The sequence below is a fragment of the Saccopteryx bilineata genome, chromosome 4, assembly GCF_036850765.1.
Source record: "Saccopteryx bilineata isolate mSacBil1 chromosome 4, mSacBil1_pri_phased_curated, whole genome shotgun sequence".
NCBI lineage: Eukaryota > Metazoa > Chordata > Mammalia > Chiroptera > Emballonuridae > Saccopteryx > Saccopteryx bilineata.
This window is the reverse complement of record NC_089493.1, coordinates 172,765,391-172,792,695: the sequence shown is the minus strand read 5'-3', so window position 1 is coordinate 172,792,695 and position 27,305 is coordinate 172,765,391. Positions and strand designations below refer to the sequence as shown.

The 27,305-nt window shown below is 41.9% G+C and overlaps 1 protein-coding gene and 1 non-coding gene across 4 annotated transcripts in view; both read left to right on the top strand.

Moving 5' to 3' along the window:
- Positions 1-23,122, top strand: part of JAKMIP2 (janus kinase and microtubule interacting protein 2) — a 174,454-nt gene extending 151,332 nt beyond the window's left edge. For 2 of the 3 annotated variants that reach the window (XM_066272909.1, XM_066272907.1), the window contains 4 exons: positions 95-298; positions 6,950-7,015; positions 10,795-10,865; positions 19,536-23,122. In XM_066272909.1, coding sequence (XP_066129006.1) covers positions 95-298; positions 6,950-7,015; positions 10,795-10,845 — 321 coding nt within the window. In that variant the 3' untranslated portion in view covers positions 10,846-10,865; positions 19,536-23,122. The remainder of the gene's footprint in view (positions 1-94; positions 299-6,949; positions 7,016-10,794; positions 10,866-19,535) is intronic. The other variant, XM_066272908.1, reaches the window with a different exon arrangement.
- On the top strand, positions 12,090-12,196 carry LOC136336925 (U6 spliceosomal RNA). Its single transcript, XR_010731659.1, has one exon. It is a non-coding gene; the product is annotated as a U6 spliceosomal RNA (small nuclear RNA).
- Positions 23,123-27,305: the final 4,183 nt, after the last annotated feature.

Below are 27,305 nucleotides of genomic sequence, written 5' to 3'. Positions count from 1 at the left end.
CACACACACACACACACACACACGTGTATACACTCCCACACCCACACATAGATGCGAAATTCCAAAGTTAGCCTTTTCTAATTTTATTTGCCAGAGAATCCAGGAACTAGAAGCTACTTTGTACAATGCTCTGCAGCAAGAAACTGTTATCAAGTTTGGTGAGTTGTTAAGCGAAAAACAGCAAGAGGAGCTGAGGACGGCAGTGGAGAAGTTACGGCGGCAGATGCTGAGGAAGAGCAGAGAGTATGACTGTCAGATCCTTCAGGAGAGGATGGAGCTCTTGCAGCAGGCCCATCAGGTGAGGAGCGAGTGGCTTCCGTGTAGGGCTGGTACCAAGCAGAGGGGACTTCGTCTGAGTACATGGTGTTGAGGATGGGTGTGGAGCAGCCCAAGACCTAGAAGCTGTTTTCAGAGAGTAAAATAAATGACTCTTGTTTTCTACGTACATTCAGATAAGGGTGGCTGTGTTTGCGATGATTCGGTGTTAAGAAAATTGGCATTGTAGAAGCATCCCGTATTGCTACTCTTTTTGCAAATACTTTGTTAGGAAATGCCCTTTGGATCTTGTGGAGCCTGATTATCTCCATCGTGTAGGAGAGCAGGACTTTCTTTAGGACAGAAATAATACTTTCTTCCTGTTACTCCTCCCAGTTCGTAACCTAGCCTGATCAAGTGATCTGAATAGGGTCAAAGAACACAGGGGCCTCGCTCTGCATTTCCTAGAACACACAGCAACAACAAAGCTCGGGAGCTGCCACTTACTTCCTGGCATTAGCTCTATGCCAGCAAGTAAACTAAAGGCTCTACTGACATCACTTTCTTTAATCTTCACAAGAGCCCACTAAGGTACATATTCTTATTATTCCAACTTAGGAGATCCTGATGCTGCAGATAAGAGTTCCCTAAATAATTTTTCCGAGATGGCAGATGATAGTAAGCAACAGAAGTGGGATTACAACCCAGGTCCTCTGACTCCAGGGCATAGTGTACATAACCATGGCATGGGCTGCCTTATGCAGTTTGAGTCATGCACGATTTATATGCTTCATCTAGACCAGCCAGGCTCCAACTAGACACCCAGTATTAACGGATAGCCCAAATTCTTCATCCACCTCTTAGTTCATGTCATAGCTCGGCAGGTGAGGAGTAGGTCAAAAAAGTAGATTCCCAAAGAATTCCAGAATTGGAAGTGCCAGACTGCAGTATTTGGTACTCAGAAGCTGTAACCAGCACTGGTGCCCAATCCAGGTGGGCTACATAGGAAATGAGAATCATGCGGTCATCAGAGATCAAGGTGAGGAGGAAGGGAACAAAGGCTATTTTATAATACCAACAAGAACAGTGGATGGGCAGCTTGACACTTAGTACACTTCAGCGGTAGCCCAGAGCCTTGTGGATTTTTATAGGCTAACAGATCACCCAGGTTAACAGGGAACTCTGAAGTCATTTGTCCCAGAGATGATAAACGATGCATGTTCGTTTCAGTGCCTCTTTGGATTCCATTATGAAGGTTTGGGTTTTGACCCTGGAAAAAGGTTTGAAAGCCTTTAATGACAGACTCGCTGTATCATTACTTTACTGTAGGCATCCTTTCCTTTTTATCAGGCACTGGAAGTATCCACTACATAAATTTCTTATGCTACAAAGCATTTAATTGATGTCAACAAGTCAGGAGTTGTGCCACGGAAGCACAGAAGTGTTTATTCTTTAATGGACAAATAGTTATCTGAATTTATTTACAATTAAAACCTTGTCATCTCTTCTAAGTCTCTTTTAATCAGCTAAGGTACATCATTCACAAACGAGATGGTTTGTTTTAAGTTACACAGTCTGAACTGATGGGTACATTACATTTCTAAGCCTCAGACAGATCCACTGACACTTTTAACTTCAAAATAAATGCTCATTAAAATATAGCTTTTCCAGTAATTTCTTACTTCTCTTCTTCCCTTTTAACCTATAGCTTTGCTTTGAGAGAATTCCTTCAGAAGGCGTTGGCTAGGATCTGTCTAAATTGGTAGTATATCACTAACCATTCATTAAACATTTCTGTTTGAATGTTTCACTGAGAAGTCATGTGAAAGAGGCCTAAATGCTCACTCTTATCCCTCCTTCTCACTTCTGTCCTCACCTACATGTCTGGATCAGTAGACTCACCATATCCCAGAGCACCCAGGCTGGAAACTCTGGAACCTTCTTGGTCCGTTTTCATCAATAATCAATGTAGTACTATATCCAGCGGCACTTCCCCTGCAATGTTTTTGCGGCCGGTCCATTTTGCCCACACTTGCTATCCCAGGCACATGTGAGACCTTTTAGGACTGTCACAGCTTCCAGGTGCTGCCACATGTCCTCAGAGGTAACCTGACACCAATCCTCTGTGCATTTCCTAGATGTGACATACCACACTAGACAGAGAGAATGCACCCTTTACGCTGCCTTTACAAAGCTTAGGATCTATGTAGATGGAGACAAAGGAGATTAACACAAAGAAAAATAATTATGGTTATCTTGTGGTAAGTGGCATAACAACACCCTACGCCAGGGGTCCCCAATCTGTGGGCCGCATGCGGCCCCCTGAGGCCATTTATCCGGCCCCCGCCACACTTCCAGAAGGGGCACCTCTTTAATTGGTGGTCAGTGAGAGTACTGTATGTGGCAGTGCCGCAAAGTGCGGCGTCGCTCACGTATAGTACTATTTCCGGTGACGCAGGATGCACGCGTCACGGCTCCGGAAGTGCGTCATATCACGTTACGGCTAGCAGTGACAAATATGGAACCGGACATTGACCATCTCATTAGCCAAAAGCAGGCCCATAGTTCCCATCGAAATACTGGTCAGTTTGTTGATTTAAATTTACTTGTTCTTTATTTTAAATATTGTATTTGTTCCCATTTTGGTTTTTTTTACATTAAAATAAGGTATGTGCAGCGTGCATAGGGATTTGTTCATAGTTTTTTTTATAGTCTGGCCCTCCAACGGTCTGAGGGACAGTGAACTGGCCCCCTGTATAAATGTTTGGGGACCCCTGCCCTACGCAGTATGCCATGGAAACCTGGTTGAGGGGAAGACTTCTCACCTGCCTCTCTGTTGTGGGTCTCACCACAGGCTCCTCTCACCTCCCTTCATGGTACACGCTTCCTCAAAGCCTCCCTGACCCCCGTTTCCAGTTGAGGCCAGTGTTAATGCAGGTCTCTCCAGGTCCTTCATTAGCAAGAATCTCCAGAGCATACCTTTCTCTTCCTCGTGCAGAACTCTCCCAGTGCCACTCAGGCCATGTCTCCCACCTACGAGCCTTTGTTTACATGCGTCCTCACCCTGCAATGCCCTCTGCTGTCTGCTGCTCTTGTCCAGGTGTTTTGACTTTCCCAGTTTGAGATCCACCTCCTTCCAGATGTTCTTTCTGATGGAAATAATGGGCCACATACCACTGGGAAAAAAATTTGACATTTCATGCCCAGTGGAACACTCATTCAAAACCATTTATTGGGGGCCTGCCTGCTTGTGCCAGGTGCTGGCAGTATGATGGCAGACATAAAACATAAAGGTCACCGCTCTCCTCTTTCCTCCAGATGAAGGGGGACAAAGCAGTGACACCAATGAACAATGATTGAGGCAATTTCAGAGAGTGGCAATACGTGCTATGAAGGAAATTATAAAGTGTGTGTATGTGTATGAGTTTGAGAGTAGGATTGGCCCCTGTAGATGGGCTGGCTAGACATGGCTCTCTGAAGACATCTAAAACCCAAGGAACCAAACACTTGGCAAGGTGTCCCATAAGATAGGGACATCAGGGGCTGTGTCCCTATTGTGGGGGTGTTTGGAATATTCAGGGAACAGAGAGAAGGCCCGCATGGCAGGAGCATGCAGAGCCAAGGGGAGGTTGACACGAGGTGAGTTGGAGAGGTAAGACAGGGCTGCACCGTTAGGGCCTGCAGGAGTCTGGGTTTTATTCTGAGTACAACTTGGCTAACTCCCCTCTTCCCCTTCCTCACCTCCTTAAAACTCGGAATTCCGTGATCATTTCCATTTTGACCGTTCCCCCTGGCTGCTGCAGATGGATGTGGACTGGACAGGACTAGAAGCAGGAGGAGCCGGCAGGAAGCTGTCACACCTGTCCCCATGAGGGGCAGCAGTGACCTGGAATACTTGGTAGCAGTAGAGAGAAGAAAAAAAAAATAGGTGGAGAAGAGATATCTGTTTTCAACCTGACAGCCTTTCCAGTTGGATTGGATGCCAAGTGGACAGGAAGGATAAATAAATATTTATACATCATGCATCACATAATGGAGCTTAACTAACTCATTTAATAAATACATACAGGCAGCTTCTTTGTGCTGAACATTGTACAAGGTGTTGGAGGTTGGCCATGAAGTTATACAAGGTCTTGCCATTGATTACTACTTCTACTTAATCTCTTTCTCTCTGTGTTTTCAGCTTTATCTCCCTACCTGGATCTGGTAGTCCTTTGAGGATCAGGAACTACTGTATTTCCCCATGTATAAGACACACCTTAATTTTGGGGCCCGAAATTTGGAAAAAAAAATGTACTACATAAAGTTATTGAACTCGAGTTTTATTCATCATAAAATTCATACAACTCATCACTGTCAAAACTCCGATCCATTAGCTTTGTCCTCATCTGTGTCTGATGACGAATCACTGTCTTCATATATTGCCTCGTCCTCAGTTCCATGTATATGCATTTGAAATGCCACAACCACTGTATAAAATGCACCCAGTTTTTAGACCCCAAATTTTTCGGGGAAAATGGTGCATCTTATACATGGGGGAATACAGTAACTGATGCCTAATCTGTCTTCTCCATGGCACCGAGCACAGTGCTGAACATGTAAGGAGTTGCCAGCAAGCTTAGAGTTGATGGTTGAACAGTATCTGTCATCTCACATGTCCCTGAGCATATTGATATAAACTCGTTTCCATGTCTGGTAGGTGCACATCAAGGTGGAAACGTCTAGCAACTTTGTTCCTTCACTGTGTCATTTTGGAGCTTGAGCGGCACTGTGGAAATATACACAAACACATGCATCACACACATATGTACACACACCATCAGCATCCCAATCCCGTTCCCTTCTCCAGCATTCCTTGTTGTCTAAGTTCAAGGTTGGCCTTGATCTCTCTGACCAAAACAACACACCATCCTCCCTACACAAACTTCCGTTCCTTTTATTTTTTTAATGCAGAACTTCTCAATTGCTGCACTGCTAACATTTTGGACTAATGATTCTTGATGGTAGGGGAGCTGTCCTACTACTGTAGGGTACTTAGCAGCATCCCTGGCCTCTGCCCATTGGATGCTTCTTACACAGGACCACCCCCATTCTGACCAGTGATCACACGTGATTAAAAAATGTCAAGACAACTAGATTCATTAAAACCACAGAATTCTATACTTTAAAATAAATGAACTAGCTACCATTTAAAATGTACAGACATTACCAAATGTCTGCTGGGAAGAGGGTCCTAATCATCCCCAGCTGAAACCACTATTTTAGAGAAAAGGAAATAGGATTCCCAAGTTCAAGTATGCTCTGTTCTAGCTTCCTTTTTTTCTCTCCACTTGCATTATAAAAACCTCTGTTTCTGTATCATCAGCCTATTCAGATTTTAGTGTTTTCCTCTCAGACTCCAGTTCTCCATTTTCTAATTATTCCCAAAAGAGGTGTGAAATAACAAGCCCGCTGTGTGGAACCTTGCGCCCAGAACATAACAGGCCTTTAGATTGTCAGGTAGAAATCTGAAGACTTTTCACCTGCAAATAATTATCTGTGTAATGTTGATTTCGAATCTGTGCTATTTAAGTGACTGGAATTTTATGATATAATTGACAGATAGTTCAAAATAGTCCTGGGACCTGCTTGTCTTTAGGATTACTTGTGTTACTTTTGTTTCCTGATTTATCTGTTCCTTCCTTGAAATTTTTATGGAAGTGTAATCTCTACTTTGTTTTATCAGAACTTGCCAATCAGAACTTCACAAAACACATATTGTGAAGAAATTTCACTCTGAAACAGTTAAAATAGGGTAGAAAAGAAAGTTTAGCAGAAAACAATAGGCCTGGGCTTGGCCCTTAGCCAAGCCGGTTAGCTCAGTGGCCCAGCTTGTGCATGTCCTGGGTTCGATTCCTGATCAGGGCACACAGGAGAAGTGACCATCTGCTTCTCCACCCCTCCCCTCCCCCTTTTCTCTCTCTCTCTCTCTCTTCCACTCCCACAACCGTGGCTCTATTGGTTTGAGTTCATCAGCACTGGGTGCTGAGGGTGGCTCTGTGGAGCCTCTGCCTCAGGTGCTAAAAATAGCTCGGTTGTGAGCATGGCCCCAGATGGGCAGAGCATTGGCCCCATATAGGAGTTGCCAGGTGGATCCCAGTCAAGGCTCATGAGGGAATCTGTCTGTCTCCCCTCCCCTCACTAGGAAAAAAAGAAAAAACGAAACAAAAACAATGGGCTTGTTTACATTTGTATTAATCACTTTAGCCATTTTTTTTAGTGTGGTAACAACCAAAAATCTTAATTGACATGGGGACATTTGTTTCTTGCTCACTAGTGCTGATTCACTCTAGTGTCTTTACAAGGATATGGCATTCCCACAGGTCACATCCCATTGGCTAAAACTGGTTACATGGTCAAGCAGGGCAATAGGATGGGGACTGTCTCTCTCTCACAGGGAAGGGGTCTGCAGGGACAGACCCAGTAGAGAGGGTTAGCTCATATTTTTAAATGATCAATGACAGTGATTTGCCACCACTAGTACAGGTAATTTGGAAAATGCAATGATGGGTATAGAAAAACATACATGTAATGTTTCCAGCTGCTAGCACTAACAGGAATGTTTTTATAGAGCGATGACTGTTTTAGTTTGGTGAACAATCTTTTCCTTCAACACAATGCCCACTAATGCCTTCCCTTTTTCTTCTTTTCTCAGAGAATTCGTGACTTGGAAGATAAAACAGACATCCAGAAAAGACAGATAAAGGACTTAGAAGAAAAGGTAAGTGTTAAGTTTACCCTCTATTGTAGTGTTACTTTTCATCAGACATCAATATCCCTTTCACGCACTAAGCGTGTTCTTTCTACGAAATTGCTGTGAACTTTGCTTAGGCAGGTGCAGTGGATGTAGACGCCACCTTCAGGCAGGCACTGGGATTTCTCGCAGAGGCTCTGCCCTCAGGAACCCAGCCTTGACATTGTCGTCTCTGTGTTACTCCCATTCTTTCCTCAGTGCTTTCCTTCCTCAGTTTCCTCTTCTTCCTTTTTATTTCCTTTTCAAAAGTTTCTTTTGAGTTTTGTTATCCAACCTTGCTTTCTTTTTAAAATATTTTAGCACCTTTTTAAAAAAAACCCATTATTATTTGTAAAAAAAACCTTATTCCTGATATTGCAGCTTTACTTCAATAATAAATTCAGAAATTTAGGTCGGCATGTGGTCATTATGCCCTCATACCACTTTCTCACGTCATTTTCCCCAATGATCTGAAGGAGTCACTGCTTATTCTAAGTGAGCCAACCCTTTCGGGGATACAGCCTGGTAGTTCTTGAAGAGGACATTTGCAGGTGCCTGTGTGGTGGTGGTGGGGGGCTGGTCAAGCGACAGTGAGTTCCAGTCTTGCATGACAAGACATTATCCTGCCTGCCATGCCAGGGGCACCCTGCTGAGGAGGACTGCAAGGGGTTTCCCTGGAGTTCCCGTCTGATGGATGGGAAATAGCCGTCTGATCCCTGTGTTGCAGAATAATATGGTGGTTTTGCAGTATAGTCCATAGCCCAGGAGAAAACAGCTAACCACCTGCCATTTCTGAGATGCTGGTTAGAATTTGGTTCCTCCCAGATTGCTCTTCTGGTAGTTGTTCACACCTGTGAGATCAGATGGAGCAGGTAGGGGCCGTTAGCCAGCCAGACCGTCAGCCACCTGGATTCTTGTGTAGGCCGGGCCTTCGGGCACTTATTTGACCCCCCGAGTCTAAGCCATGTCTGTGAAATGGGAACGATAACACTTGCCTTCACTTCCTCTCCACAGGCAACAGATTAGGTCAGTGGTCCCCAACCCCCGGGCTGCGGACCGGTACCGGTCCATGGGCCACTTGATACCGGTCCGCAGAGAAAGAATAAATAACTTACATTATTTCTGCTTTATTTTTATTTAAGTCTGAATGATGTTTTATTTTTAAAAATGACCAGATTCCCTCTGTTACATCCGTCTAAGACTCACTCTTGATGCTTGTCTCGGTCACGTGATACATTTATCCGTCCCACCCTAAAGGTCGGTCCGTGAAAATATTTTCTGACATGAAACCGGTCCATGGCCCAAAAAAGGTTGGGGACCACTGGATTAGGTCACTGATGTGAATATATATTAGAAAACACTAAAAAAAGTGTAAATCAGATTTAAAAGTATAATTTTTAAAATCTTCAAGCATAAAGCATACTTCAGCAGAATTTTACATTTGAGTTGTCCTCATTTCAGAAGTGTGCTGTTGAGTTCTGCAGGCTTGAATGAGGCAAAGTTAAACTAGGACTTTGTCTAATTTCTCAGGTGTTCGGCAGGGAGACCCAGAGAAGGCAGGGATGTCGGCGACTTCCCTGGTTGTCAGAGGACCCCCACTGCCTCCTATTTTCCCCATTTTTGAGTGGTGGGTTCTTGGCTCCGGTCATTCTCTCTGCTAGTCCTGACACGGTGCTGGGTCTGGCTCAAGCACAAAGTCACAGTTAGGACAGTTGAGCCCAGGAAACTTTAATCCAATTCAGTCCCGCTCACCTGAGGAAAACAAACAAACAGAGGGGTATAGCCATTAATGTCACCACCCTTGCCATTCTCTTAAGAAACCCCATGGAAACATGAGGAGGAGTGGGATTAAGATCATGTTTAGTTCAGAATGCTGGGTGAACTTTTCATTTCGTAGGTCTGACCTTTCTGAACATTTATGATAATGAGATAATGTACTTAAAGAAAAAAAAAAGGATTCTTTAGCTATCAAGGCAGAGTGTTCCACATATAGGAATAAGTTAAGTCACTTCAGAAACAATCCAGTTTTCGATTAGAGATTTGAAGGAGAGAGGAGCGCCTGCTAGTCTTCTATTCACTTGATCTTGATTCTGCTAGTCTCCAAACCTAGTAAAAAAAAAAGGCTCAAGATCACTTTTGTCAGAGACAGTCTTCATTCTTTCCTTTGGGATACTTGAACACCCTCTCAGGGTACAAAAAAAATTTTTTTTTCCTAATTCCCACGCACACAGTTAATAAAAACCAGGTGATAACAAATATAACAAAATTCCCCCAAATGTGCAGCATTTGACCATGTCTTGAGCACTTCCACAACCATCATCTCATTGGCGTCTCATAGTTACTCTGTGATATAGACACAGTGGACATTATGATCCCCTGTTATACAGATAATAAAATAATAGCTCAGAGATGAAACAGCTTGGCCAGGATTATATGATCAATCCAGGGCAAATCAGGACTAGAGGTCTGCCCACCACACTGCATGGACTGAGAATCAGGAGTGTTGGGCATCTCCGGATTCATGCCTGGAGAGGCAGTGCTGATATTGAACCTTCTCCTGGGAATAGTGGTGGCCTTCCATTCCTCTCCTCCGTCCTCTCCTGCTACAGGTGCCACCATGTCCCTCTCCATCTTCAAGGAATGTAATAGAAAGGACAATTCCTGCATTTTAGACTCATAGAATAGTCACCAAAGCGTGGCTCTTTGCACCATATTTATAACTTGTCCATACACTTTGACCATAGTGAAGCAAGAGCCTTATAAGCAATGGCATTAAGCAAAATATGCAAATGACATGCCCAATATGAGAATGCAGACATGCCATCCAGGAGGCCATGTGCAGCAGAACACTCCTGTGGAGTGATAACAGGGCAAAAGACTTCCTGACTCTGTAAGAGTAAGTCACCGAAGAAATCAGTGTTTGAAAAACCGGACCTGACCCGTGACCTTTGATAATTAGTAGAGAGTTGGTCATATGCTAATGCTGCACAGTGTCTGCTTCTCTAGTGAAGATTCTTGGTGAAGAGAAACAAATCAGACTTCCTTTAACTTCTGTAAGTCATGTAAGGCTAGACTGTATATTCATTATCTGAGGGGTCCACCAATGTCTAAGCATATTTCACACCCGTAGGATGCCCACACAAACTCACTTGCACAGGACGGACCCAGTTTATGCCTGTTGCCCTGGTGTAATTACTGATAGTATCCCATTTCCCTCTCTGGGGTATCCCCCTGTGGATAATGTGTCATATGTTTTCCCTATACGATAATATTCTTCCTGCTGTGCCTTAGTCCTAAAACCTAACAACACATTAACCAAACAATGACAACGCTGAGTGATGCTTTGATCATATTCTGTGTTTTTGTAACCTCCCACACATTAAAAAGGGAGGCAGTAACGTAACACAGTGTAGGACTCAGGAGGTCGGAACTTCACTGTGCCATGAAATTAGTCTATTGATTAACCGTTCTGTGCTCATTTTTCTCATTTATAAAATTAGGGGCTTACACTAATTATTGTAAGACCCCCTGGAATTCTAAAATGTATGAGTTAATGTTAATTGAACGCCAGTTAATTATCCATCACATTGCTTTGCCAGTAGACAAATAAAAGGTATGTTTTCTGTTGTTGTTTTTTTAAACAAAAGGTAGTTGGTGTTATGTGAGAAGTGTTCAGACAAGCAATGTGGGAAAGCTGACGTTTTGTATTACCTGAATGGCACTACAGAAATTCAGATTTACATAATCTTCTTCTTTTTCTTCTGCAGTTTCTGTTTCTATTCTTGTTCTTCTCTCTTGCCTTTATTCTATGGCCTTGATGTCAAGGTGCCTCTTAAAGGTAAGATTACATTTAATTCTCAAAATGTGGTTCTGATAGGAATTTGATAAGAAGGATGATACATGTAGTTATTATGCCCATGTTTTTAAAAAAAATGCACTTCATTTGATGCGTTTAAATGCCATAAAATGGAAAATGGATCCAATCCGTTTGAGTGTTTATTGGAGAAATAAAGCAACTGTGACGGATAATGAGAATCAAGATTTTTTTTTCTAGTTAACAGTTTTTTGGGGGAAGCCACAATGTCTGTGAATCTCAGTAATCTCATTGTAATTATTACACACAGAGAGTTGCTTCTATGTCTGCAAAATAAAAAGATATATTTCTAGTATCTTTTCCAGCTTGAAAATTCTGGTTTCTGTGAACCTTAATAAGTGAATAATGACTGATTTTTTTAACCCTTTTTCTTCATCTCTCTTCATCAGACAGAACTCAGAAAAACAAGAAAGTGAAATCAATCTTGGGTTTTCAAATAAGATAATTGTCAATGTCAATTTAGGGGGAAAGAAGGAGTCTTATGGCTAAATTAAGTTCATGCCTCATGAATACACGAATAAATAATCTTGGACAATGATTTCCAGTGCTATTAAAAATAAAGATTCCATGGCCTTCCTTTTACTTAACAAAGGAGATTATTGTCCGTGAATATGGTGTGAGAGAGAAAGAGCAAGGATTTGTCTATACTTTTAACAAGCATTGCAGGTGATTCTGATGTCCACCCGGGTGTGGAAACCACGAATCTCAATACCATTATATAAATGGTAACTGCTATTCTAACTCCATTTGTCACAGTCTGTATCAACTTTGGTTGTCCTATTCAGTTACATTAATACTCAAGGATCTTTCCTGGATCTCATGTGATTTCACGTTTTCTCTAGCTAGTTGAAAAGGGGAAGAGAGATACCCTCTCTCTCCGTGGGGATCAGCCGTGTTACCTGCAGTCGGAACACACAAGCAGAAGGGCTTCAGCACAAGGAAGGAGTTGAGCAGATATACCCAGAAGGTTATGTCTTCATATAACCAAATCTCTGGCTTTATTCCTTCCAAAATATTTCCTTTTCAGACCGACAGATACCCTTGGTCTGACGTGAAGGGTGGTAGCCTTGCAGCACAGGAAGAAGAGGACAAAGTCTCTTAACTGAATAAGACTGTCTTAAGAAAAATAGGAGGAGATTCTCTAAGAAAGAATCACAATGGTCAGAGCATCAGAAAACAGACAGCCTAGTGCTCACTTCGGCAGCACATATACTAAAATTGGAACGATACAGAGAAGATTAGCATGGCCCCTGCGCAAGGATGACACACAAATTCATGAAGCATTCCATATAAAAGAAAAGAAAAGAAAAGAAAACAGACAGCCTACCTCACAAAGTACAATAAGTAAATCAGCAAATAAAGTTCATGAGGCACATGTACTACGTGTTGGTTTAGGGAAGAAGAGGCCAACTTCATAAGTAAATACTGGCTAGAAAATGAGTGGGGTGGAGCGTTAACATCAGTAGTGGCTCGCACATGTGTCAGGTGCTATTTTAAAATGACAGGTACATGAAACCTCACAAAACTCCCGATATAGTAGGCATTGCTTTTATTGCTTTCTTTTTTAAGTTGGAGGAACTGTAGCATGTGACTTGTCCAAGACCACACAGCTACAGTGTTTAGGACGAGGATTGGTGACCCAGACAGCCTCGCTCCAGAGTCCGCTTGTAACCACCATACTGCCTCACAAATGGAAGAGGGCATCTCTCTCTCGTTTTGAGAATCATTTATGTTTCTATGTATCAGCAACCAGAGGTGTCCTCCTCGATGTGTGTAGGACTCCTTAATTACTAGGTTTGGAAATGACAATGTCCTCATCTCGACACCTTTTTTTATATTTTCATAATTCCTTGAGGGATGTACGAGATTTGGTTTGCTTTTCCTCCAGAATGTGGCATCCAACCGACACTTAGCAATTGTCTGTTGAATAAAAAGCATTATTAATAATTACGTAGCCAATCCACGTGACAGTGGATCTGGGTGGTTTAAAATACGTACAGGAAAATGGCTGAGCAGTTTAAACTCTAAACTTGAGAGTGTACCGTGTTGAAGTGAAATAGACTGCTAAGTTTGAATCTACCATTTACAAGCTATATCATAGTAGACATTTAATGTACCCGAGATTATAACCAGAAAGTAGTTATAATATTACCTGCAGGATGGTGTTATGTTAAAAGAGTTAAATGAGAATATGAACATAGAAGCCTTTTTGCCTGGCACATAATTCAGTAGTCAGCAACTCTTATCTATTTTTTTTTTTTTTTAAAAGAAAAAGCTATCACATTTACTGATTCTGCAAATGTCTAAGTTTAAAATTGTAACCTCTAGTATTGCCAAGTGGTTTACCCTCTAAACCCAAATAAATAGCTGCCTTTTCATCTCTTTTTGGGGAGTAATCTGGATTTAAATAATACAACAGAATAAGACATTCCTGGAAGACGCAAGGAAGAAAAAGACTTGGCATGCTGTGAATAATCGTAAAAATATGTTCCTACTACATTAATAATGTATATTCTGCTCTTAAAACCAAGACTAAATTATACATAAAGATGCCCTCTTTAAAATGGAAGGGCTCATGCTTATTTTCTTTTAGCAATTACCAAAGTCATTTTTGTCAGGGATGCTCTAAAAGCCGCTGATGGCTTCCAAGAAGGCACCCTCCCTGCTCTCCGTGGTTGCTACCTAAGTAATTCAGGCCCAGGGAACATGCTGGGACTTCAGCCTCAAGCAGGGGAACCCCTGTGGTTTCGGGAGATAGCACCTTCCCATGCACTCTGTAGATTTATTCCAAGTCAGTAGTGTGCCGATCGTGTTTTTCCACATTAGTTATACCAGGAGATGAAGGAGAGGAGAGAAGAAAGGGGTACAAAACTAGCTGTCACCAGGTTACTTGTTACATCCTGGTTACAATGACCCACTGAAAATCCTCCTCTTTTGAAGAGAAATGGACCAGTGAAGACCATAACAGTACTGGCTTTGATATGAAGCCAGGAAGACCAGACAGGGAAGAGGTGACCATGAGTCTTTATCCACGTATTTTAGTCTAGTTTTTTTTTTTTTTAATTTAAAAATTATTTTCAATGACAGTTTCTACTCAGTATTCTTTTGTATTGGTTTCCGGTATACAGCACAGCGGTTACAATCATATACTTTACATAGTGTTCCCCCTGATATTTCCAGCACCCACCTGGCACCATACATAGTTCTTACAGCATTATTGGCTTATTTTCCTGTACTATAGTCTTGTTCATTGTTAATGATACTTCTCTAGTGGCAACCACGGATTCTTGATCTCAATAGCCCAGTATTTTCACTTCTTGCCTAGTAACATAAAGCATGGCGAAAAGCACATAATACCATATTATGATTATGATTTTATAAAACTTAAAAAAGGCCCTGGCCGGTTGGCTCAGTGGTAGAGCGTTGACCTGGCGTGTAGAAGTCCCGGGTTCAATTCCCGGCCAGGGCACACAGAAGAAGCGCCCATCTGCTTCTCCACCCCTCCCCCTCTCCTTCCTCTCTGTCTCTCTCTTCCCCTCCTGCAGCTGAGGCTCCACTGGAGCAAAGATGGCCCAAGCGCTCGGGATGGCTCCTCGGCCTCTGCCCCAGGTGCTAGAGTGGCTCTGGTCGCAACAGAGCAACGCCCCGGAGGGGCAGAGCATCGCCCCCTGGTGGGCAGAGATTCGCCCCCTGGTGGGTGTGCCGGGTGGATCCCGGTCGGGCGCATGCGGGAGTCTGTCTGTCTGTCTCTCCCTGTTTCTGGCTTCAGAAAAATACAGAAAAAAAAAAACTTAAAAAATACTTTATTATAAAAACAGCCACATTTGATGAGTTACAAATTCTCCATTAAAATATGCAAAAGTTTATTTCTTTTTGCATTTATATTTTACCGGTCCCTTTTTCCACCAATGCCTGTAGGTGGCAATATGACCAATCCCTACTATGTTTGCATTGAGAATAGGAAAATTTTGCTCCTTATTCTTTTATGTTGGTTTAAAAAAGTCTATAAGATGAATCATTTGTTTTACCAGTTAATCAGTCCCTCCTTTATGTAAATATACCCATTAGCCTTTATCCATATTAAAGTTGTTTCCCTATCTGTCTCAGACATTAGACTATTACTAAAGCATAGAGGAGGGTTTATGCTGTGTTCACCGTTCTATCTTCCGTGTCTGCACCAGTGTCTCACATGCACTATATGCTGGATACATTTTACGTTGAAAGGTGGACGGAAGGGTAGATGAATAAATGAATAGATAGCTGGGTAAATGAATGTAAAAGTAGGTTTGTGACATGTTAAATCAGAGCCCTGGATAGCACAGTAAATGTAATACCAAGATGACTATCCAATCTGTTCTTCACTAGGCATTGGGAGAGTAACTTAAAGACTGAGGGAACAAAGGGAAGAATCCACAAACAAACACATTCTCCCCAATTCTGTAGTGGGGATACCTGATAACTGGGCTCAGGGCTTCTCCTCTGGACACTCCTCTTGTTACTCATTCTGCACACAGCAGCCCGATTGAGTTTTAGGAAACACAATTGCCTTCTTCCCAGGAAAGCATCACGATTAGGGTCGTATCCTGCCTGGTTCCTTAATGTGGCCAACAAAGCCCTGGATGGTCTAACTACAGACCCCCCCCCAGGCCTCCCATGTTCCAAGCTCCCCCTCGAGGAGCCCCACCACCACCACCACCACCACCACCACCACCACCACCCCCCCGCCAGCACAGGCTTCGCCATGCTGTTCTGTGCACAGGACACTTTCCCTCCTACTTTCTTTAGTGAACACTTACTCACTCATCCTTCTGATCTCTCTTCACCTGTGACTCCTGCGGGAAAGTCTTCCTTGATTTCACTCCCAGCCAAATGTTATGTGCATTTGGTTGGATTTTTTAAATGAATTCCTCTTGCCTGACCTGTGGTGGTGCAGTGGATAAAGCGTCGACCTGGAACGCTGAGGGCCAGTTCGAAACCCTGGGCACGCCTGGTCAAGGCACGAATGGGAGTTGATGCTTCCTGCTCCTCCTCCTCCCCTCTCTCTTTCTCTCTGTCACTCTCTCCTCTCTAAAATGAATAAATAAAATCTTTTTTTAAAATAATGAACGAATTCCTCTCTCCCTCATTATGTAAGGTTCGTCAAGGCAGGGACCATACCTGTTTCCGTCATGCCTGTGTCCAGAGACCTAGACAATGCCTTGCCCTTAGCTGTCAACCAAGAAATACTTTATTAAGGCTAGTGATGATAAGAGGAAGAGGACATCCTGCTTTGCAGTTGAAAAAGTACATTTCCTACCCATTATTTTATTTAATACTTACAGCAACCCTACAAAATTGATACTGTCATACCTCTCCACATTATTAATTTCTTATTCATAAAAATAGCCAATAATGACATTTACTATTTTTCTGAGGGTTGATATTATATATGCAAAGCAAACAGTGGCACCTGACACATGGAAAGCCTCACTGAAAGCCAGGTTGCTAGGGCACACCAAGCCTTCTCTCTTGGATCATGCCTTCCGAGATGTGCCTCCGACTCCCTGCACCACATTGCCCTCACTGCCATCTACTAGTCATTACCCACTGGTCCTTGCTGTCGCAGCATAAAACCAGGGACTCAGGGAAGCCTCGCCTGATCCTTGGGCTTCAGTTAAGTTTTATTTACTATTATCTGTCCTCCTGGCTAGGATTCTCATAGATCAGTTATGTACCTAAGAATCTTCAGTGTCAGTTTCCTCACTTGAAAAATGGAGGTAGTAACAACAGCTACCGTTTATTGCATACTTGAGTGTCTGATACATCATGAAAGGTGTCAGGAATGACCCTGAGGGTTCTGGATGGTGTAACTGGTTGGGTGGTGGTGCCCATCGCAGAGACATGGGGAGCAGCAAGAGCGAGGAGCTGCTGTGCATGGTGTTTGGTTATTTGTGGTAACTGGAAATAGGACTAAGCTACAGCTGTTAATCAATATACCTCTCAATTTTTGTCCATAAAAGACCTTAAGAAACTTCTAGCAGTTAGCAAACCCTAAAGAATAGTGAACATAAGTAGCCTTTTAGTTGATCTCAACAAATATCTGCTAAGTGTCTTCTATGAATCAGGCATAGTTCATGGTGGTTGGTACCTAGATAGCAGAGTCACAGGTCAGCTGTGACATCACTGTATCTGTTGACCGTGTAGTCAGTTCTGGGGACAGCTGCATCCCTGTTTGAAGGAGGAAACTAAAGCACAGTGCTGTTGAGCAACCCATTCAAAAGAATCTCTGAGGTTCTGTAATATCCAGAAGGGCCTTCTAAATCAAAGATGAAATTGTAGTCTGTACTGTTTTAGTTATAGTGTGCTGACCTTTATTTACCTCATTGAAAATTATAGGTCATCTGTGGTGACCTGTTGATTAACACCGCGGTTGTTCAGAGTGCCAACTTGAGTAAATCTGGCTTGGTTGCAGAAACCATACTCAATTTTACAGATACTCAACTTACAGAAATTCAACATTTTTGGAGACTGCCTTTTAAGTCCCTTTGGTTTTTAAAACCAACGTAGCTTTACTCAAATGGGCTTTTATGACAAGCACGAAAGACAGAAATTATATATATGTGCTTTGAAACAGAATTGAGGATTTCTTGCCAAGAGACTATAAGTTGATCGTTTGCAAGTAATAGACTTTTGTATTTACATGTTAATTGTTAATACACACACATATACACATACACACTCACACTGACCTTAAAGTGTCCTTTAAATGTATTCAGATCAGTTTTCTTATTTGCCAGAGAAGATGGGAATATTATAGTTGTAACTAGTTGTTTAGGGCTCTCATCCTAGTGGGATGTAAATATGAACTATTTTTCTCAAAGCATAGCTTAAGCTCAGGTTCTGTCTTATTTCCCTTTCTGATCCTTTAGTTAATTCTGAGGTTGGTTCCCAACATTTTTAGTCACTTTCAGTTTTTAGAAGTCTAGCTCCGTTTAACAATGCTGTCTCAGACTCAATTTAATCTCGTTGCTTCCTTTTTCCCTGTGGATGAGGAAGTTCATGGTCCCGCCGTAAGCGGCCTCTTTCCCTTGCCCCTTTGAGGCTCAGTTCTGCTGGAAGGCTGGGAAGAGGAAGAGGGGAAGGGTAGGTGCCTCTCAAGTCCAAGGGCAGGGGTGTGGCCCTCTCCCTAGTGGTTGATGCTGGTCCTCTGGATGTTACTGACCACGTCTCAATGTTTGGAGAGAAATGACAGTGGACTGACCATTTGGGGGACATCTGTATGAGTTGCTCAGAAGCTGTGCAGGGCGTGCTCGCTGCACTGTCCCCTGATTGATGGAATCCCAAGCTCTTCCACTTTTACTCTGGATTCCATCATTGGTGGCACCAGCCACAGCTTCTGGCTGGGAAGGAAGCCACCACCCCTGTCCCTGCCCACCCTCTCCCTCCAGTTCTCTGCATGGATAGACAAAGCAAGATGAGCGTTGCCCTGTACATGCGAGTGTCCTTTGCACAAGTCCCACCGATCTCTAATCATGCTTTTTGGTACCTCCCCATCCCACAGTGGGCTCTCGTCCTGGCCACTGCACTTCCTCACTACCATTCTCTGGGACTCCAGCACTCTCACATCCCATTCTAATGAAGGCTTTGGCGCCAATAGAAGGCTCTGCCTTCTATTCATGTTCTCAAACATGAATTCCAAATATTTCTGGCTTTGCACTTGTAATGGGAAGTTCTTTGCTGCTTTTATTTGCCTCTGTATGGTGGGCTAGAAGTCCACCTTCTCCATCACTTTGGACCTTGGTCACCCTTCCTGGGGCACCAGTAAAATCTTCTACAGAATTAATATCTTTATTATATAGGTGGGGAAATTAAGGATTAGAGAAGTTAAATGACTTGGCCTTGGACATACAGTGAGAAAATGGAAATCCCATTTTCTCCATCTACATTTGCTCAGACTAGGAAGGTCATGACCTTTAGTAGCACATGATAGCACATCCTCTGTGCCGTTTTCAGCTTTTCTTCGAAGAGAACATTATGTCCTAAACTTCTACCCAAGTGAAACACAGACCCATGATTTAAAGAGGAGCAAGGCTAGGAGTCCTGATCGGCACGGCCCAGGGAAGTACCTTTTCAAGAACGTTTCTCAGATCAACCAGGAAAACTGTGTGACAGATTTCACAGGGAGTCCTCAGGTCAGGACCTTAGGGTGCGGGCCACCTGCCTTTGGATACAATTAATGGGGAGGAAGTGTGACATGAAAGTAAGTCACTGAAAGGCATAGACAGACCTGCTTTTAAAATGATATCTTAATATGTGGGGGCATGATGGTTCATTTGAGTTTTTTAAGACCTTAGAAGGCCCCAGAAGAAAAGGCAATAATGATATGTAATATTCAGGCCACTTACAATGAGGCAAGAACTGTCCATTGCTTTAGATGTGTGATAATACAATAATCCTTGAAGTAGACACTTCTATTTTCTCATCTAAAACTAATGTAATTAAGCTTCAAGACTTTTTTTATGCAACTTGCAGAAGATCGTTCAACTCAAAGAGGTGGTAAAGAATAAGTATTTTTTTATTTAAAAGTATTTTGTTTTATTTCTTTGTTTAAACTATTAACAGAAATGGTAATTAAATATTTCCTCTGTTTTACAGAGTGACCGAAAACATGGATAAGACCCCAGAAAGACAAATGCTTCCAAACCTTCAAAGATGGCAGAAATGTTTACAGCAGTGAGAGAGAAATCAAAAGCTAAGAACTACCCTGTAGCCAGGACTACAGCTGTGTATTTTAAAGCCATTATTCAAGGTTTCTTACTTGACAGTTCCTACATGACCCTGTTGAAAATCTACAATATATGCTGCATTTAATGAAACATGTATATGTCAAACCAGAAGAAAGAACTATAAACATAAATTGTGTAAAGGAAAAAAAATCAGCAGTGGAAACAGTTTCAGCAGATCAAGCTAAGACCTGTCTTGGGCATGGAACCAAAGTTACAAAGAAACATTCTACCCCTGCTGTGCAGGGGGAGTCATTTTAATGTAACACCACACCCCATGGAAACGCTAGTCCGAAATAAACATCGTTTTAAAAAAATCAAAACAAAAAAAACAAGGGTGGGTGGGGATGAAGCACGAGGAATACCTATGAGGAGCTATTTACAATAAAATGTTTCATTTGAAAAGTCTGGTTTCTTACTACAGGGATTCGCTTTTCTGTCTTTATTATTGTTTCAAACTCAGGAACAGAGACATCTACAATGGGAACGGGAAGAAAAGCACTCTCTGGTTCGTCTTTCTGCCAAAGGTGGAGCGGGTGGAGTGCATTCCACAGATGACAGGTGAGAAGTGGATCACAGTGACCCCGGCGACACTGGCAACCACAGTGAAGGGACCCAGCGAATGTAACTTAAGAAACAAAAGCAGACCCGATGCTTCCTTGACCTTCTGTCACATCCTGTGTTGCTCCACAATCAAGAGACTGATCTCGTTCATACTGCAAGTGAAGAAGATGATGCTCCAAATCACAGGCTCCGTGACTTAGTTCTATTAACAATACCAACATCTATGGGGAACATGGGCCAGAGAGCATCTCTGAATTTGCAGTTTCCAAAACACTGGTTTTCAAATGGCTGCTTAAAATTGCCTGCAATTAAGTGTCATATGATTTAAGTAAAAACACCACAGAGGCGATACGTAAACATCTACCAACTGTTAACGTTTGCCACAGAGATGTGAATATTAAACTAAATTGTGATTATTTTTAAACAATGTCCAGATACGTCTAGAGCACTTGGGTTTCTTGTCATTTAAACTGATAACATTTTTTTCCCCTGAAAGATGACAGCGACAAGATAGCTCTACTTTTTTATATAGAAGTAACAGTATGTTACTGGTGAAGTTGTTTTCTACCAGAGACAATGAAAAGACTGGTACTTTTCCTAAGTTATGTAATACTGAGTCTTGGATTCAGGTTTGAGAACAAATAAATATTCCTGAAGAGCTAATTTTGCACCTCATTTTACTGTAGATAACAAAAGAGCCTCAATTTTTCAAATTGTCAAAGTTTTATTTACAGGGCTAGAATTCCCATACATAGAGACTGACTGTGTGTAGGGAGCCAGAAACTCTTCCTATGAAATGCTACCCAAATCCTCCCACACGTGGGTTCAGTACCTTAGTCTTCAGTGTTAGCACTGGCGTTTTCAAAGCCAGCACAACTGGGGAACGGACAAGAAAAGCTAGAATGCTGGGGTCCTCATTTTGTTTTTCTATTTACTGCTGACACAGGTATCTTTGGCCCAGTCACTTAACCTCTCTGTGCCTCAGTTTCCTCATCTGCAAAATGAGGTTAAAATGCTTTTTCATGTAATTTCTTTTTTTGCAATTCTGGAACAAGAGGTGCTTCAAGTAGCACAAAGTGCTTTGTAATTATTACGACTGCTGTATTTTTTGACTTTTCTCGTGTTGTTGAGAAAGAGTCCCCTGTGTAATAATACAATAGTGCTTCAGTCGGGTTGAATCTAAGTACTGCAGCACTGAAGGTCTCCCATCAAATTACCTGGGACATTACTAGCAATAAAGATTGAGAGATCCAGAGCCAAGATCTCTAATAACCTCTCGTAAATAGATCATCTCACGCTATTGAACAAGAATAGAAGAATGTGTCATTTCAGTGATGAGGATCTCCTAGCTCTCTGTATTGAGTATGCGTGCCATCATACAAAAAAACTCCACTTTATTATAGGAGGGCCAATCCTAAAACTAAGGCTTCAAGTGGACTGAAAGCATCACATAATTAATCTGATTACCCCTTTCCTCTCGGGAGAAGGTCCAGTGATGTGTCCTACTGGGAATTTACAGAATAACTATCCTGCTAGATTCATTGTTCAGTGGGGTAGGTTCCAGATGAAACATGAATAGATTTGTTGTGCAGGCATTGTGAGAAAGGGTGCCTCTCCATACTATGTCCCAAACCCTTTCCGATCTCAGAACACGTGGAATAGGATAAGTTACTCTTCCATGTCTTCAGCTTTGCCCTTTCATTGCTTTTCATTGCCATTCCAGGGTCTATCTGAGCAAATTCATATGCCATCCCCTCCAGCAAACCTGCTTGCTTTCTCTGCATCTTGCTTTCCCCACTGAGAAATGCGCAGTTTAAATTTTATATTCAAGCACTGACTATGGTAAGTGTTGAGGAATATTTGTAAAAATAGGGTAGTTTAACCATATACGTTATCTGCTAAAAACCACTGCATCACACACCAAAAATTATACAAGAGCAGTGACAACTAGGAGGACCATCTAAGCAACTTTAGAGCAAATGCAAAAGAAGGGAGTTCTTCCTTGTTGCTGAAGATCCAGGAGATTAACAAATTTCTCTAGATTTTTGGCTAAAGGGTGATATTTTTAGCGAGTGTTACTCCTGATCCTCAAAATGAACTTATTATTGCATGAGGCCAAATATTTTCATAGGTTCATCTCTCTGTTATCCATTTCCACAATTATAAAAAATAAATAAAAATTAGCAAAATTGTAAATGTCAGTGACAGTTGCTCGTGGATCCATGGAAATGGGCCGTATGTAAAGGAATGCTGCCCTTGTATATGATGATCAGCAATAGTAGAGTGTCTTGTGAATGATGGAGAGGTTCACTGTGGCTCCATTTCTAACAAAGCAGATGATTCCCACTCTGGTCCTTAATTTCTGCATCTTAACTGGCCTGCCCCGTTTGGCTAATGGGTTAGCAATCAGAACAGCGTTCATCAGGGTTCATTCGCTTAATTGTTCTTAAAAGACTTATCTCTTGGGAAAGAAAGATAATGGACAATATTTTTTTAAGTTTCAGATAAAATAAATTTAGCACAGTCATTCAAGACAGTAACTTTTTATGATAAAAGGGGGAACCATGGAAGACTATCTTTGGCTATAATACTAGGAAGTATGACTAAATTGACTACTTTTTTTTTTAATGCCACCCAAGTTTTATTTTTGGAAACACCAGAATTTGCTGAAAATAAGTATAAGATTGCTTTTAACCTATGTCATGTAAGTGAACTTATTGCCAGTAGTGAGATTTTAGGGATGGAAGTATCCATGTTGCTTGTTTTTTCTCCCACTCACAGATAACCTCACATAGGTGGCGTGGTTCTGTAGGAGGGCAGAGAGGATGTGGAAGGCTCCTGGGTCGTCACTGGAGTACAAAGGGGGGCCTTTGTTCTCCACTAGTAACAGAGGAAATAAAGTTTTGCCCACCTTTTTTTTACTATCATATTTTATTTCAATTTACTCTGTTTTCAGTTTAAAACGAATTCGAGAAAACCAGTTCCTTTTTTTTACCTATTTATTGTCAACTTTTTTTGTGTGAAAACATTGTGTAATTCATAGATGTCCAATGTCTTCAGTGTAATGCATAAATTTATTGCTTTAAAATGGAGTAAGTCTTGTTTAACCTGCCTCAGTTTTTGTGGAAACTGTAAAGATAATATCTATCGGTTTTGTGCTGGTGTTTCCAATAATTGGATTATGTGTATTATGTTTGGTCAAGACAGATTGAAAGCATAGACGTTTTATTTTTTAAATATTTAATTGCATTGTTTTGATCTGTCAATGAGTGGCACAGAAATATATATAGATATATATATATATTTATCTACTATATTGAAAAAGTTCAAGATACCTTTTGAGAGATCAGTAATCAAAGCAAATCTGAGATGACTGTTTATGTACTGAGTTAATGCTTCCAGAATGGGCCCAAGCCTTTCCTTAAGTGGACTTGTACTTTCTAAAGGAAAAAAAGCAGGTCACAAGGTCTTGAGAGATGAAAGCTTCCATTCTGTTCAATGGCCTTGTTGTTTCTATGTAATATATTGTTTTGAGAATGAATTTCAGGCCGATTGGCAAGAGGATTCTGCCATAGTAGATGGTGGGGTTGATCCTCCATGATTGCATTTGAGCGCTGGGCAGGGTGAAATTCACACATCTTTGCTGCCTTTACTTAAGCAGTTTAGTTCATCCTAAATCAATCTATTGTTGAGTCCAATATTTAATCAAAATTACTGAACATATACTTCAATGGGCCATGTGGCAAAAAATAAGAAGGATTATAATTTGCTGTACTCAACATAGTGTATCAAACTCAGAGGTACAAGTGGTTGATTGGGTGAAGTTCTTTATTATTTGTCTTTGTGCCCATGCTTATATGTCCATCCTTGTCACATCAAAGTTTTATCGGGTGGGAGTGGTATAGATCAACAACTTTGAGTCCAATTTTGCCTACAATCAAGACTCCAAACACTTTGCTAAATTGTGGATGACACAATTTCCCAAAAGCAGATCCCCAACATCCATTAATAACAGCAACCAGTTAGATTTATTTGATTGACATCTCACAAAATGTGCCTATTTCCCATTAACCATAATAACGAGGCAGATCAAAATCCAAACACTTTAATAAATATATGATGTACATATATACACATATATATTCTGTACATAGTATGATGGTGCGAGTGCTTACTAAATGTGTACTCTTGTCCTAGGATTGAGGACTTAAGGAAGGGATTTTTCCGATGCTGCTGGGTAACTCATGTTTTTGTTTGGCTTCTGGTGTCTGTGCTCTTCCCCTCCTTGCCTGCCTCTTCCCTTCCTCCCCCACCTTCTTTTCATCGCTACTATTCCCTGTTGTTGACTGAGGCAAGGAACTACTCATTGGTTTTCTGTATACCCAGACCCATAAACCAGCCTTGTAGTGATGCCGATGGTCTTCTGGGAAGGGCAGCAGTAAGTCCAGCACAATCTACAGTATTGATATTAGCCAAAAGTCTCATATTTTTATCAGCTAAAAATCCCATTTGCAGAAGGGTTCATGCATGTTTTAACCTTCAAGATTCAATTCTGCGGGGACTCTAGTAGAGAGCCCAATGTATTTGATTACGTAATTCCCCGGATGTCTACTGCAGACATGTATCCAGGGGGCCAGTGTCTCAGAACTTTCATCCAATCAACCGCCTCTCCTGGGCTTCTTTCTCTCCATCGCATTAGCATGGCTCCATACATTGCTTCAGTGCTCGTTTACTAATGGAAGAAAACTGCAAGTTGACTGAGTCTCCCCAAAAGGACCCTCTGAAGTACACTGAACATGTACGTGTATTGTATGTATTACCGTAGAGACTGGAATCAACTCATTGTATGTAAAGTTTTATGAATGGTTATTTTATAATTTGTGTATTTAATATAGGAATCAATGAGCTCTGGTGTTTTAGTTTATATAAAAATAAAACAAGCTGCATTTTTTTAAAACTTTATCTTGCATTGCTTAATAGGTTTGGTTTGGTTTGGTTTTTAACTGAACTCTTGCCTACTTTTAAAAGAACAGGGTGAGAAGCAAGAGGGCTATCAGCATAATGTCAGGGGAAAAAAATTGTATGAGGAGGCCAGTAAGTTTCTTCTTGTCTATCCACTCTTTATTATTCCTGCCAGGGGCCCTGGGGTGGGGAGGGCGGGGCAGAGCTTACACTCAGAGAGAGCGATGGTCATTAGTATGCTACTCTGAGGATAATTTGGGAGGGAATCTTGCCATCCATGTGGCATTCTTATTCTATCAGGGGTCCCCAAACTTTTTACACAGGAGGCCAATTCACTGTCCCTCAGACCATTGGAGGGCCGCCACATACAGTGCTCCTCTCACTGACCACCAATGAAAGAGATGCCCCTTCCGGAAGTGCGGAGAGGGGCCGGATAAATGGCCTCAGGGGGCTGCATGCAGCCCGCAGGCTGTAGTTTGGGGATGCCTGTTCTCTTCCTTTATCCATCTGCCTTTTCCTCCACCTTGTAGAGCCACTAGATGTAACAAGTTAATGTGTCACATGAGCATCCAGTTGTGTGTGCCCATTCCCGTGGCCTGGAATGCTGGGATGTATAGGTCTACCCTCAAAGAGCTTATCACGGGGCAACAACCCGTGTGTATACGTAACAAATTAAGAACCAATATGGCACAACATGAGGTACAAGTTTGTAAGTCACTGTTGAGAACTGTTAAAAATGATTACAGTATTTGGGGGTGGGCTTGAAAAATCTATGCAAAGAAGGTTTCTCTTTTCAATTGTAACCTCTTATCTTTAGCAGAAAGCATCCCTCACCAGTTCATTACAATATTCTGTTTACCTATTTATAAGAGCCATCTATGAGCCATGTCAAATCTTTAAAACAGAGAAGACATGGCCCTCACCCTCAAGACATCACTGTCTATGTTATTGGATGAGGATTTACAACCAACTGAGTCTCTGGGAGAGGTACCAGTTAACAACAGTAGACCACAAAATAGACCATTATCATTATGGATTCTAATTTTATAAATAAAAAGCTCTGTTTTGATGAACTCCAGTTTGGATACAAAACGCAAATATGCTATCATGTCAACAATTCCACTGACTTCTTCTATTCTGAAGGAAAGTACCTTGGGGACTTCTGGAGACACTAAAGGGGGTAGGGGACTTTCCTGCCCCCTTGTGACAGCAAGATAATCAACACCCATGAGGTCTGTACAAAGCTCACACTGGGGGCTTCCTCCTCTGGGCTCAGGGCACAGCTCTGCCTCAGACCTACAGGCGAGCAAGGGCAGTCACAGAAGGGCAGGAGTGTTCTCAAGTGCTGACCCACCCAACAATTAAGGATGTAATTTTTTTGTGTGTGTGTGACAGAGAGAGGGACAGATAGGGACAGACAGACTGGAAGGGAAAGAGATGAGAAGCATTAATTCTTCGTTGTGGCACCCTAGTTGTTCATTAATCACTTTCTCATATGTGCCTTGACCATGGGCCTTCAGCAGAGTGAGTGGCCCCTTGCTCAAGCCAGCGACCTTGGGCTCAAGCTGGTGAGCCTTGCTCAAACCAGATGAGCCCGTGCTCAAGCCAATAACCTCAGGGTTTCAAACCTGGGTCCTCTGCGTCCCAATCTGACTCTATCCACTGTGCCACTGCCTGGTCAGGCAAGGATGTAATCTTTAATTAAATTTTGTAAAGATTTGTGCCAAATGGCTGATGAAGAAAGCTTATTGTATTTAAGCCACTTTATAGTTTCATATGGAATATGAGGGTGAATTGTGAAGGCATTTTCTTCCTGAAAGTGCTCCAGATAAAAACCTGTTCTTAAGAAATGCATTTTTATTGGGTTGGGGAATAAGTTCATAGCATTTTTACTGAAGACTTTTATTTAAACAAAAAACAATAATTATATCAATAAGTTAATCAATTATATATTCGCCATTGCTGTTTACAACCTCTTCCCACCTCTCGACCAATTTGTTGATGCCGTTCCGCCAAAAATTGCCTAGTCTGGTGTCAAAGAAGTTGTTGAGCCAGTTTTTAAGGACCTCTTTGTTATCGAAGGTAACGCCCTTCATATGGTTTGACAGGGAGCGGA